The 13,576-nt window shown below is 38.3% G+C and overlaps 1 protein-coding gene across 1 annotated transcript in view; it reads left to right on the top strand.

The window, feature by feature from the left end:
- Positions 1-1,066: 1,066 nt before the first annotated feature.
- Positions 1,067-13,576, top strand: part of NEK6 (NIMA related kinase 6) — a 38,232-nt gene continuing 25,722 nt past the window's right edge. The window contains exons 1-3 of the mRNA XM_054393461.1: positions 1,067-1,159; positions 9,441-9,581; positions 10,821-10,883. Of these exons, the coding sequence (XP_054249436.1) occupies positions 1,067-1,159; positions 9,441-9,581; positions 10,821-10,883 (297 nt within the window). The remainder of the gene's footprint in view (positions 1,160-9,440; positions 9,582-10,820; positions 10,884-13,576) is intronic.

The following is a 13,576-nucleotide window of genomic DNA, read 5'->3' as shown; positions in this document are numbered from 1 at the left end:
AGGAGCACTGTGAGCCACGCTGTGTCCCCTGAATAGCTGATAAAATTACCAGGATTTGGCCCAGCGTCAGGCTTGGACATGGTGACTGTAATAGTTCAAGTGTGGTTTTAGTTTCCTAGAAGGGCTAGAAAATATGTATAACTGTTTACTACACTTAGAGTAAGCTCTGTGTCTTGTAACCTCAGCTAGATTTTCTTCTCCAGTGCTGCATGCTTGTAATTTCCGTAGATTCTCTAAATTGTGCTGGACAGCTGTGCTTAGTAATTGCTGAAGGTAAAGCTGGAACAAGCTAATTCATGGAATTCCCCCTTGTTTGTATATTTGTTCCAGAATAATACTTTGATCTTGTTCTATCTTAATATGGTTTCTACCTGCTGCTTCCTGTGGCTTACCACCCTGCATGAAATTTTTTGATTTGGGGGTGGACAAGAAAGAATGTGGCTAAAGCTACATTTCTAGGTTGTCACTGGCCAAAGAAAGCTGCAACTGTCTGGTGGGTCTGTTGTCATTGTTGTTTCACAAATGGAGTGGTGCTGACCTTTCTCAAATTGTCCACCAAGTGTCTGATGCTGTTGGGGACCACCTAATTTCAGTAGGTCTAAGGAAGGTAGCGCTAGTGGCTGTTACAGTTGACAAAAGCAATGTCTTTTGTGGATAACATTCCACTGACCAAATAAAAATATTTTCTGCTCTTTTGCTTATTCAGAAGTGATACCAGTAGTATTATTGATACTGGTACTTTTAGGACAGAGAGGGTAGCTTTGACCTGTTGCTGTGTCCTTTCAGTTTGCAGGCAGCAGCGGATGCATGCTACTCAGCCAGGAACCAACTGAGCTGTGGTGGGGCTGGGGTAGACAAGGGGTTTCTTTCTTTTGAGAATTGTACATGAGTCAAGTCTGAGGAGAAAGGGGAGGAATTAGTTCTTGCTGTCTTGATACACAACCACATTTGGGCACACCCCTAGGGTTTCTTGCTTTCAGCACTGGATGGACATTGACGAGACTTCTCTCTCCCCTCTTTTCTTTCAACTCCTGCAGAACTGTGAGGCCAAGTCTGGTATGATACCATGGAAGGGCAGCACAACCATCCACATCATCTAGGGGACCAGAACAACCCTCTTTGTAAGCTGCCAGGGCAGGAATACCAGCATGATCCTCAGGTAAGTGCATGTGTCTCTTCAATGTTTCTCCTGTGCTTTCTTCATTTCCTTTTATAAAGGTCTGTATATTTCTTAACATTTAGCCTTTTTTCCTCTTTGTAGTGCAGTTAGAGCTGTTTCAGGGTATATCCAGTTTGGGATTCTGCCAGCTAGCCAGAGTTTCCTGAATCCATTTTTTTTTTCATGATAATGAGGAAAAAAAAAAAGGAAATTGTTTGAATTTTGCTTACAGTAAGTATTTTTAAATCATCCTATGAAAACATTCACTGTGTTGAATTTCTCTTCTTCTTTGATTCTTTGAAGAAAGGGACAAAGAAAATCAATTGATTAAGTGAATAAACGGAATTTATTTTTTAGTTTAATAATAAAAGCTGAAGAGGTAGTTACCAAATACAAGTAGTTCATCCTACGTAAAGCTGTAGTCTCTCTGACTTCACTTCCTGTGAGGCTCTGGAATCTCTTCCACAATGTGTTTTGTCCTTACTGTTATCAAGTTTTACCAGAGCAGCTCCTCTCTCTCCCTGCCTTTCTGCAGTAGTAGGCTGAAGTGAGAATTAGACCTGCACTCAGAGCGACATTGGTACCTTTCCTGTAGTCATGGAACTTGCATGTTGTGAATTCTGGTTGTTTGCCTGCCTTTTATCAGAGCAATTAAGTTTTGCCTATATGTATTTTAAAGAAGAAAAGCTGTCAGAAAGAAAACTCTTGCAACTGTGGGGAGGGGGCTGTGGAGGTTAATTTCTCATTCCAAACATGTGGTCCCATGGTGATCCAGGTTCCTTAGGAAAAAGTCTTATCAAAGCACAAGGTAGGGTTTGCAGAAGTGGTAAGTTGCCTACACACAGACTACAAGGATGAATCTATCTCACCCAGCACTGCTGGAAAAGTAATGTTGTATGGAGCAAAGCCCCCTTCTCCTAATGTAGCAATTTGTCATATTAAGCCATTTAATAATAATTGAATCCCCTTGATTAATCTCCTAGAATTAGCCAGTTGCGTTTTGAGCAATTAGGGTTAATTACTGCCTCATTTGGCAGGATAGAGCCCCTGTAATTATTTCATGAACAAGATTAGGAAGTGTTCCTGTGCAGCAGATACATTCATGGCATCTTGGAGCACATGTTAGAATTTGTAATGACATAGTTAAGTGTAATTAGTAGCTAATAATCTATGTTCTGGTTTTACGCTGATGCTGAGTGGGCTCATTTTGCTGTATGGTCATTGTTCAGTGAAACCTCCCCTCAACTCAGTTAATACCCAAGTTGTGATAATGGAGATCTCTGACTATATTAACTCTTCTTGAGAATGATCTAGTTTGGAATTTGCAGAAAAATATTTTGTTTAATGGCTTATTTTTTTTTTTTTTTAAAAGCTGAATAACAGAAATATGCAGTCTGACAGAGAAATTTTGGGAAGAAAAATTTCCTCAGCAAACTCAGTTTAGAAATTAATAGAAATGGTACTGTTCTGAGGGCAGGCTACCCTATACTGATGGCATGATATGATTGCTTATTATGTATTTCTGATTTTTCCATTTTCCAGGAACATAATTATATCATTTTCAGTTTTCTCATGCCTATTACCTAGATGAATCCAAAAATTATCTCAGTCTTTCTTCTGAAGATATGAGTAGTGAGGACATGCTATATAATAGCTTGTGGAAGAGAGAGAGAAAGGAAAAATTGACCAAAATGATCTTTCAAGAAATGTTATGAATGGCAGAGCTGAAAGCTTAAGCAGAAAAAACAGAACCTGAGCTGTCAGAGCCTTGGATGAGGAGGGGGTTTTGTCTGAAATGGCCCCTTCATTCAGAGCTTCTGTCACCCCACAAAAGACTAGAGCAACAGTATGCTCCTCTGCTAGAAACTTTTCCTATAATTGCTCTGCCTCCTAAAGCTGCTTTTTTTTGTGGGTGGTTGGTTGGTTGGTTGGGTTTTTTCAATTTCAATTCATTCTGACAGAAGTGTTACTTCTGTTTTATAACTAATTAGTATAGAACTATGAGTAAGTGTATCAGAGTTTTTGTCTTGGAGTAATGATTCAAATTTAGAAGGTTTCTAGAGTAAGTGAATATGTAAATATAAAAAAAGGGTCAAATAAGGTCATAGATTTAGGTCCTGACTCCCTTACTTGCTTGGCATTACCCTGATGAAGTTTGTCAGCAAGAGGCAGGATGCTTCCTAGTAATTTTCCAGAATGAAAGTGTCAATTGTTTAAATCTCTAGATTATTATAGCAATAAACAGTAAAAGGTTTTTAGGACTAAATCAATAATATAAAAATATGGAGCTATAACTTTTGTCATAGTTTTTGTGCTAAATAAACACAGTAACTCACTTTCAAACAACCTTTTTATATACTCAGACGGCAGCAGAGCTGTTCATAGATGTTCTTACTGGTTTGCCAATTGACAGTAGACTTGAACTGGTCATCTAGCAACAGTCTCTTCAATTTATCATTTTCTGAAATGCTTAGGTTATTTCTATGTCTGTCTTAATTTATTTGTGATGGTGATCTCGGTCTACTATTTTCAAGAGAGTACTTTCCTTGTTATAAGCTAGTTGAAATATCTCCTGATAGGAGTGTTAACACTTTGAAATTCAAGCCAAGTTCTTCAGGAACTTTAAATTCTGGGTAACAGGTTGAGTTAAGGATATTGTGGGACTTTGTGGTCTAGTTTTGAAGCTGCAAATTGAAAAACCTGATGTATTCTTCAATAATTACTTGGCTACCTGTTTGAAGGATAATCCATATTTTAAAAGTTTCCTCCTCTCTTGGGAGCTTAGAAGTTCTCTTTTTAATCAATCTATTCTAATGTGTTCTCATAAATTCACACTGGAATTTCAACCTCAAAGTATGCAAAACTCTTTTCAGGTAGGCATTATTGAGTGGAGATAGGTGTATAATTTGGGACATCATAAAGAGGTTTGAAACACTGATGCTGATAGTAAATCATTGCTTATAACGTATCCGTGTTCAACTGGAGGGGCTGAAGCTTCCCCATCCACTGTTGCAGATGCCTTTTAAAGGTGAAATTAGTTTACAGTAAATGTCACTCAGATGAAGTATGCACTTTAGAAGCAAGGAAATCATTCTTTTAAAATTAATGATGCATTGCAAATATCAGGAAAAAGCCTTCTATCCAGTGTAAAGATAATTAAAATTCAGGTCAGAAGTGTATGACTTAGTCGGGCTAAATTTTTTAATGAGATTTCAGAAAATTAATTGGGCGAGTATGGTTTTACTCTTCTAAAGAATATTTCATTTCATGGCTCTACAGGAAAGATGCTTTTATTGGCAGATTGCAGTGTCTGACTTTTTAACTGTTGCTTAACCAATCCTTAATTTTTAAGGTGACTGCAAATAATCTAAAGGTCTCATGACCCTTGTAGCCATTTGTGCAGGCTGATGACTAGTGCTAGATTTCCACATGCCAATCAGACAACAGTAAAACAACTGACTTTATTAGTAATTAACATTAGCACTTTGGGTTTATGTATTGTGCAATTAACAGGGAACATTCCCCCTTTTTCAGCTCATTCAGGCTTATTTTTTTCTGTGCCTCTCAGAGAAGCATTCACCCAGGCATTGCTCTGCAGTGTCTTAGTATTTTACTGGTATGCTTGTCTTCAGTCTCTAAGTACTCTGCTCTGCCTGAAATGTTGGGTTAAAGGCTGCAGGCAAGATTGCTTGGTCAGTTTTCTCAGAACTGTTCAGGTTTTCCTCAATTTTTTAAGTAATTACAAACAGGTAAATTTATTGGCTCTGGAGACTGAAAGCCTTTCTGCAGAAGAGCTTTGGGTTTTTCCTTGCTCTTCCTTATCTCAAAATACAAATTCTGAGCTGTACAACTACTCATTTAACAAAATTACAAAAAAAAATTCTGTTCAGGTTATGTAGCTGTCCTACCTGCACATGGTTAGAGCAGCATAGGAGGGAATTGGAGGAAATTATCAAATCTGCAGTGGTAAATTTGGACACATTTTATATCTTGTGTGCTCAGAGTGGCCTGATGGCTCTTGTAGTGCTGGGATGGACATCCCTGAAAATGGGGCAGTGTAAGCAGAAACTGCAGCCTATCTCCAAGGAGCAAGTAGATATCAGATCATAATGCAACTCTTGTTATATAGAGCCTCCTATTAACCTTCAGTGTTCTTATCCTCACAGCCTATCTGTTCAGGTGTGTGCAAGATAATAGAACTGAAATCTTTATGACATGAAATTTTTGTAGTATTTTAAGAACCTTACTAATTCTGTTTTGCAGAAAATCTCGTAACACCTCAAACTTTGGGTCTGAAAGTTAAGTTCTGTTAAACTTCTCCCTCAAGTACTGCGATGAGGGCTTTCCTTCCAGGCTTTTGCCAGCTTTGGAATTTTTGCGCTCTCATCAGTGATTATATCTAAAAGAGAACGTCTATGCCAGAGATGTTGTTCCGAATAGCTTGTCCTTGGAATAATCTCTGCATTTCTTCTTAAAAATGAATAGCCTCTTTATTTGAAGGATGAATTAACTGACTTTAATCTTTGGCTTTTTTTTTTTTTTAAATGGATTAGTAGAATAACGAGACTTCATTGTGTGGATAAAGAGAACAGCCTTTGTCTCAAAACTAGCTCTTTCCAGGCTGTCCTCTTCCTATGACTGCCCTGGGAAAAGAAATGTGCAAACAGCCTGGTTTTCATAGTGTCTTTAGAGGTCCAGTGGTTGGAAGGTTGTGGGTTTTTTTTCTCTCCTTTCTTTTTCTTCCCTTTTTTTAATTTCAGTTTTTTAATGCAAACTCCATCACCGACCTTGAAGCCTGTTCTGCAGAGACAGTGATGCTTTTTATGGTATTCACGCAGACCTGAACCCTTCACTGAGCCTGAATCTGTCCTGAAAAATGGGACAATCTAGTTTTGATTGAGCACATTTGAAGATGATGTTGGTATCTCACTTTACACACTGGTATTTGCAGAAAAGGAAGGGTGTGGTTTATTTGAATGGATAGGTATTGTTTTTGTGGCAGCTCTGTGAAAAGTTGCAGCGTTTGAATGTGGAAGGACTTGAAAGAAATGGAATTGCCTCATCAAAAGTCATTCAGTAAGTGAAATGTATGCAAGGCCAGACCATAGGGATGGGATTCTGAGAAAGTAAATATTTCTTAGGTATTTTTAATGTGTCCTTGTAACAGTGTTTAGAAGAGTTACTTGCATACGCTGAAGTAAAGCATAAGAGAAGATTAATTTTAAACAGACGTATGGCAAATGGGCTGCTGTAATCAATGGGGAGCTTCTGGTATGGTTTGCTCTAACCTGAGCATGCTCCCTGGTTTATACGATAATCAAACGTCTTCTAGCCTGTATGAAAGCTCCATTACTTTAATTAGGTCTGATAGGTTGTGATAGCAAATGCAAATCTAGGTCATTGCATATGTAAATGTGCAGCTGTAGTCCTGGAGGATGCCAGAACATATCAGCTAAGGTGTCCAGTCATCACCCAGCATTAACTCCAGCATGGCAAGCAGACTTTATGTGTTAACCATGTGAAAGTGGTTAGGACACACACATACACCCTGTCACTTGCCTAACATTTATTTATATTTTCAAGTGGAGAAGTTGCTAGATTTCTTGGCACATGCTTAAAATATTAATTTACACTTAAACACTCCTGGTTTAAACACACTATTGAATGATTTATGAAGGACAAATGGATATCATACTTGACTGCAGCATGGCTTTCTTCCTTAAAAAGAAAGTTTTGTGATAGTTGCTTTATAAAACCTCATTAAAGCAGCTACCTCGGCTGTGAATGTTAACTCCAAGTTAGAAAAGCTTTTGCTCAAAATTCCTTACTAGTCATGAGTCACATTGTTTGTTAAGGAAATGCTTTGATTCCTTTCATTTCTTAATAGGGAAAAAGCGTTTTGTAATTTTATGTGCTGACACCTTGGGTTTGGCTGGGTGTAAAGCGATTTGACTGGACAGCTCAATTTATTTGCTTAGTAGCTCTTAACAGAAAAGGTGGGAAATGGAAGAGTTTCTGGTGAGTATCCAGTCAAGTTGAACAAATCCTTTGTTCAGATGTACTTCTGAAATCACTTTTTCTGTGATTTCTCACACCAAAAAATGCACATAAACTTAGGTTTCATTAAGCATTCCCTGGAATGAGATGAGTATTCCTGTGAATGCTAATGCAACCTTCTTATTTCTGTAGGTTATTTTTCATGAATTAATATTTTTGTGTGTCATCTTTAGCCTAGAGAAATGTAAAACATTTCTCATGGTATGAAACTGTTTAAATGCTCATGGTGAAAAAAAAACATACCTGTGGCCTTTGCATTTCAAAAATAATTACTTGAAGTGTCATTTCTTCTGAATAGGAGCTCTTTCAGGGAGCTTAAACTGAGAAAGCTGATGATTGTGATGGCCTGGAGTTAAATTTGCAGTTATGTGCCTGCTTGAATTAGCAGGCATTAGCTGGATGTTAGGGGGTTGCAGTTTTGTCTTCTCTGGTGTTCATAATGGTCTAAGCTTCTCAGTTCAGCAACAGACCTCTCAGTTCATAGCTGCAGAGCTTTATCCTCGGGAAGTTCTCAACGGCTGACACCGGGCAGTGGTGTGGAAGTGTGGGACAAGCTCCAGCAATAAACAGCCTTTCTCTGCCAGAGAGATGAAGGGGAAGGTGACAGCAGAAAGACCTGCTAGTCTTTTCCCTGCCTGGTTTGTGATTTAGATCTGCAGCTCTGTATAATCAGCATTTATAAAACGTCATTGTTTTTCTTGAACATGCTTGCAGAAGGGTAGCTTTTGTTGGGAGGATTTCTTCTGTGTTTGTTGTGATCCAGATGCTGTAAAGATGACTGTTTTCAAAATAGCTTGTCTTGGTTGATTGATACAGTTTCTGGGTCAGGAATTACTATTTAGGGTACCTTATTGGTAAGTTTTCTTAAAAACATGGCATTTTACAACTTTGTTTATAAAACCTGCCAAATAACTGATTGTAGTTCAGCGCTGCACAAACACCTTGGAATCAGGAAGTGTTTTCAAATGTTTGGTTGATACCTTTTTGTGTGTAATTGAATAGTAGTAATTTTTTATTTCTGTTGAAAAGAAGTCCATACTTATTTACTTGTCAAAATAAATCTATGTTGTAAGAGATCCTCGTGCTGGCAAAGATGCTGGACTGAAAGCTTTACCCACATTTTAAATCTTACTTCCAGCCCCAATTCACTGTGTTGAGAAAAGGCAGTGGTAGCAAGAGTCAGCTCCTTGAGACCCCCTGCCCTCCTGGTCTGCTCTCCCTCTGCACTTCTGCTGGGGTTGTCTGCTAAATATCCATCTCTAAACAAGGGCTCCATCCCTGGGAAGCCCTCCCCCAGGCTTTGGTTGTGTATTTGTCTTGTGGTTTCTGAAGGGAACTCTGAAATGGCTCAAGATGCTGAAGCTTGAAAATAAATTCTGCTTGGCATGTGTGGCAACTTTAAGTAATTAGTTTGCATAATTTCTTTTTTAAACGTTGGTTAGCAGTCTTGTTAATTACAGAAGAGACCAGAATGGCTCTAGGGAGCAATTCCTGGTCCACAGAGTACATAATCCTCGTTACGCTGTGTCTACCTGCCTGGCTGGGTGTTTACCTGAGACCCCTCAGAAGTAGGCATCAGCCATCTCCCCAGTGACACAAGCAGGCAAAGTGATGAGAGGGTGTGTAACTAGGGAGAAAGTAGTTTGGGACTAATTAGTTCCTTACGAGAAAGGAAGACAAGACACTATTTCCTTTTTTAAAAAGGCATTTAACTTCATTCAGCCAATGTTGCTGATATATTTACTAGGAATTAATGTATTTATGGTTGTAATTATAGATAGTCAGCCTAGATTAAACTCTTGACTGTCAGCAATGAGGACAAGAATAGTTTAGGATCTTAACTCTGTTCTGTACATTTTTGGTAGCTGATACTAGTGGTATGCTTAGCTTTGGTTAACATTTGTGTACAAGTCTCTGCCATTACCTCTGTGTGTGCTAGAGGCTGTGGGGAGCCTTTATATTGTGACTGCTCTGGTTGTCTGAAGTGGACAAAGAAATCTGAAGGTTGCACAGGGAAAATCAGGCTACTCCATTGTCCACTGTACACCAAACCAACACCAGGTTTCTTTGTCTTTCTTACTGGGCAATCCTTACTGTAAGGAATTTATGATTAGTCATAGAACCCACTCGTCCGTGGTCATAAAGAAGGCAGACTGGCAATGCAAATTTATGCTTTTGTGTCCCTTTTTCTAGTTAATTGATGTAATTCTTTTGACTTGCACAGAGACATTTAACGTCATATCCATATCGCTGCACACTGGCGGATTTTCAGATAGAGAAAAAGATTGGACGAGGGCAATTCAGCGAAGTTTACAAAGCTACTTGTCTTCTGGACAGAAAACCTGTGGCATTAAAGAAGGTTCAGGTGAGCATTTAATTCCAAATTCTTCCTATTTAGCAAGCAGAATGGGAATGCTTTATGTGTCTACACAGATTACTTTGACTCAGATACTGATTTCAGTATTCATTTGTCAGCAGTAATAATGTGATAAAATGCTTTGGAAATTGAGAGTTTAAGGTTTGATATTTTTACATTAAAAAAAACCCAATACTCTGCTTTCTACTCTTGTTCAGTTGGGTTTTAGAGATTTGTTTGTTTATGACTTACTCCAATATGAGGACTAATGGATAATGCTTCTGAAGATCTAAAGCAGTTTTACAAATACTGATTAAGTCAGAATAGTTTCATGATGCATAGTTTACATCTGGTTAGAAGAGAACAAATGGCCTCACTGTGCTCCTGCTTGCCACTTGGCTGTACCCTCTGTCTTCTCCTGTATCCTCTATAGGAGCCTGTTTCTATTTTTGAGCAGTCTGTTTGCACTGCATGGCCTTCATCATCTCGGGGTGGGTTTATTTCTAAATCAGAATCATGCAGCAGTGGTGCAATTTCGTATTTATTTTTAATATTACTTTTTACCTTTCATGAAAGGTTCACTAAATTGTAATTGTGTTTAAAGAACAAGACCCAAATGGGCACTGTCACAGAGCTGGGATTCTGCTGCCTCAACACAAATGAATCCTGAGAGCACCAGAGCATGAAGGGAAAAATTTCTGCCTTTGCTGATGGAGTTTCGGAAGAGTTTGTAACTTGGCTTAAAGTATTGTGCAGTGTTCAGCATTTTGTTTGAAGAAATTTGTCTTTAATCCTGCAACAGATCCCTTAAGCTCTTGTTTCTAGTGACTTTCTGTTTATTACAGAATGCATATTAATGCTGTATATTATTGTTAATTATTACAAAGAAATCGGTGCAAGCTATTATCTCTGTTTAAAAGAAAAAACATTTTGTCTTACTTATTATGTGAAACAGTAGCTAAACTATGGTTTGAAAGTCACAAAAGCAAATTCACAAACTAGTATCTTTATTTTTTTGGTCTGCTTAGAGTATTGCCTACAGGTTCTAAAATGAATTTTGCCCCATTGCTAGCCCTTTACCAGCTTCAAAATAAAGAAAACATTGATCTTTCTTTGATCTGGGGATTGTTTTTATACTTGTTAAAGTACAGGATATACAAATCGGAGGAGGAAAGACCAATTTCTTGTTAAAATACAGAATTCTTTTTTGTTCTTGTTTCATTTTCTTCTGTGCTTTTGTCTTTGAAGATTTTTGAAATGATGGATGCCAAGGCTAGGCAAGATTGCATTAAAGAAATTGACCTCTTGAAGGTAAGAATTTTTACAGTGACTTGTTCTGTTATTTTCTTTTGAGGAAAAAGTAGTTTTCAGGTTGGCAACAGTCATGAGCCTTTTGTGGCAAATAACGCTCATATAGCACACACTATGGTCTTAAACACGCTGTGGTTTCTTCTGCAGTCTAGGATGGCTCCATGATGGAAGACTTTTGTCTTAAAAATTAATTTTGAGTTTTCTACCTGTGGTCTAAGGAATCTAAATAAAATAATCTTTGTCACAAAAAAGCACAAGTACTCCTCTCTGAGCGGCATGTAAATTCTGCCCTTTATGTGTTTTGATTTGTTTGTCAGTTCAAAATAAACTAATCAATGAGCTAGCTGAATGGGAAAACAGTTTTGTATGTGCGTGTCATGTGTGTATATGTATATACATATCACATGAAAAATGGTAGTTTAGAAAAAGGATCTGAAACCAGAGGGTGTTTTATAAGGGATTAAACAACGTAGTGATTTTTTTCCATCTCGGTCATTTATTTCAAAATGGTAGAAAGTACATATGTATGGCACTAAAAATAGCTATGTTGATTGAATGCAACAGATTGTGGAAGGCTAAAATTTTAGTTTAGCTAGTCACATTTAACTGTAAAAGTATTTTAAAGAATTCAGTTTGAAATCTTCTAGATAAGCCATCGATTTATATTTATGCATTTGTAGGCAAAGCTTGAGTCTGCTAGACTGCAGTGAATGCACACAGGATAAACCTGAAGGTAGCAGTTTGAATCTGATCCAGTTGCTTAACACTCATGGAGAAATGTAACGTCAACACTAACATTCAAAAGAGAATTTATGGTATATCTGGGTTCTAGGTCAGCTAAGCAGTTTTGTCTTGAATTATGGTTATGGAAGATGCCACAAAATTGCCCTGGATTTATTCAGAGCAGAATGTAGGTTTGTTAGGATCAGAGGAAATTATTTTTTTCATGACTCTCTTATGAAGTGCATCTGCCTTGCAGTTGTTTAGTGACTGGCCGTGTAATATGGCAAAGTCATACTTCTAAAACTTGCCTGCTGCTTTAAAATTCCATTGTCTGTATAGCATTTATAGACTACTGCTAAATCACCTTGCTGTAGGAATTGTTCATAGTTTTTATTTTTCATTTAGACCATTGAGAGATTTGGAAAGAAATTGCACAGACTTGCTCTAGTCCATCTCTGTCAAAGTAGTACTTCGGGTTTTTTGATCAAAGACTTCTAGGTGACCATGGAAGCAAAGGGGTTCTTGTGATTTGTCAGTGAACTCTAATTATTCAAAATTTAACAGAAGCCAGACAAAATTATCTGTTACCTTCAGTGTAATTCTTGGTAAAAGGTTTAGGTAAAGCAGGTCCATAATATGGCTGTAATCAGTGTTTGGGCTGCCAGCACCCACACTCACTCATTTAGACATGACTTACCCCTCCATGTGCCTCTTGCAGGCAGTGCTGCTGTGCATACACATGAGGCATTAACTGCCATCATACTTTTAGGATGCATTAAAGAAAAGTCATTAACCAACGATAAAGTGTTTGTAATGTTTTGTGAGAACGAATATACTTGCCTTCTAACAAAAGGAAATTCAGGTAGCCTTTGCTGTGTCACACAAAAATACAAGTTATTAAAAAACCCCAGAGTCTATATATGTATTTAAAGTAAGTTTGACAAAAGGGAGAATGGAGAAAGGAAGTCTGGCTTATCCAGAGTGATCTACCTGGCTGCTCTGGGAAAACAGGTCAGTAGAAAAAAAAATGTGTACTTTTGCATTTTCACCTCTAAAAAGGTGTCGGTCAGTCTCTGGTGTTTCCCAGCATAGAAGACAGTCTAGTAAGGCTCCTTCTAGACTACTCACCCCCTGCTCAGCTTCAGCAGAGGGTGTGTCAGCTTCTGCTGCTGGAAGGGAGCTCCTGGGAGATTGCTCCTGAGAAAAGTTACCACAGAAGGTAGTGTGTTGGTGTGGGTGTTTTGTTTAATTGCTTTTACATGATAATAGAATAGATATTCCTCAAACCATCAGAAAGTGTGTACAGTCTCACAAAAAACATGTTTAGGTTCTTTATGTCATGTAAGTAATGCTTACTTCTGAGTAAGCTGGCCTTTGCTATACCAAATAAACTAAAATCTGGGGTGCAGGATGGGCAAGATGTTAGTGTAGGAGCTCTCCCAGCCATGTGTGGTCTCCATCCCTGTTAACAGCTGTAGCTTTTTACTGGCACATGGTGCTGGAGCTTAGAAAAAGGCTTGACAGCTTGAAGTCCTTAATGCCTTTGGAAACTCTGGAAAGAGTTCCCATCAGAGCATTCTGAAGAGGACAGAAAACATTTCTTTAATTGTAGGTGTGACTCTACCTACAGAGGCAGTGAGCAGTCCCCAGGGGTCTACCGTGCTGGACAATGTGTATGCTGGTGGTGGGAGGGCGCTCTGATGTGTGTGGGGTGTCAGGGGCTGTGCTGCTCCTGATTTCAGTGATTTTTTTCACTGGAAGTTAATCTTTAATCAGTGTACCTGAGAGCAGACATTTAAAAGAAATTTCAACATAAATGGTGGGCTGTGCTATTTATTTATTTATTTATTTAAGGGTTGGGCTTGTGGGAATGTTCTTCTCCTGATGCCTGCACATGGATCCCATTAACACTAATGTGTGCTAGTGTTGAGGCATTGCACAGGAGAATCTGTCCCCTAATGTGCATGCAG

Source organism: Indicator indicator, chromosome 28, assembly GCF_027791375.1.
Source record: "Indicator indicator isolate 239-I01 chromosome 28, UM_Iind_1.1, whole genome shotgun sequence".
NCBI classification, from domain to species: Eukaryota; Metazoa; Chordata; class Aves; order Piciformes; family Indicatoridae; genus Indicator; species Indicator indicator.
This window is presented reverse-complemented; position numbering and strand designations above follow the sequence as displayed.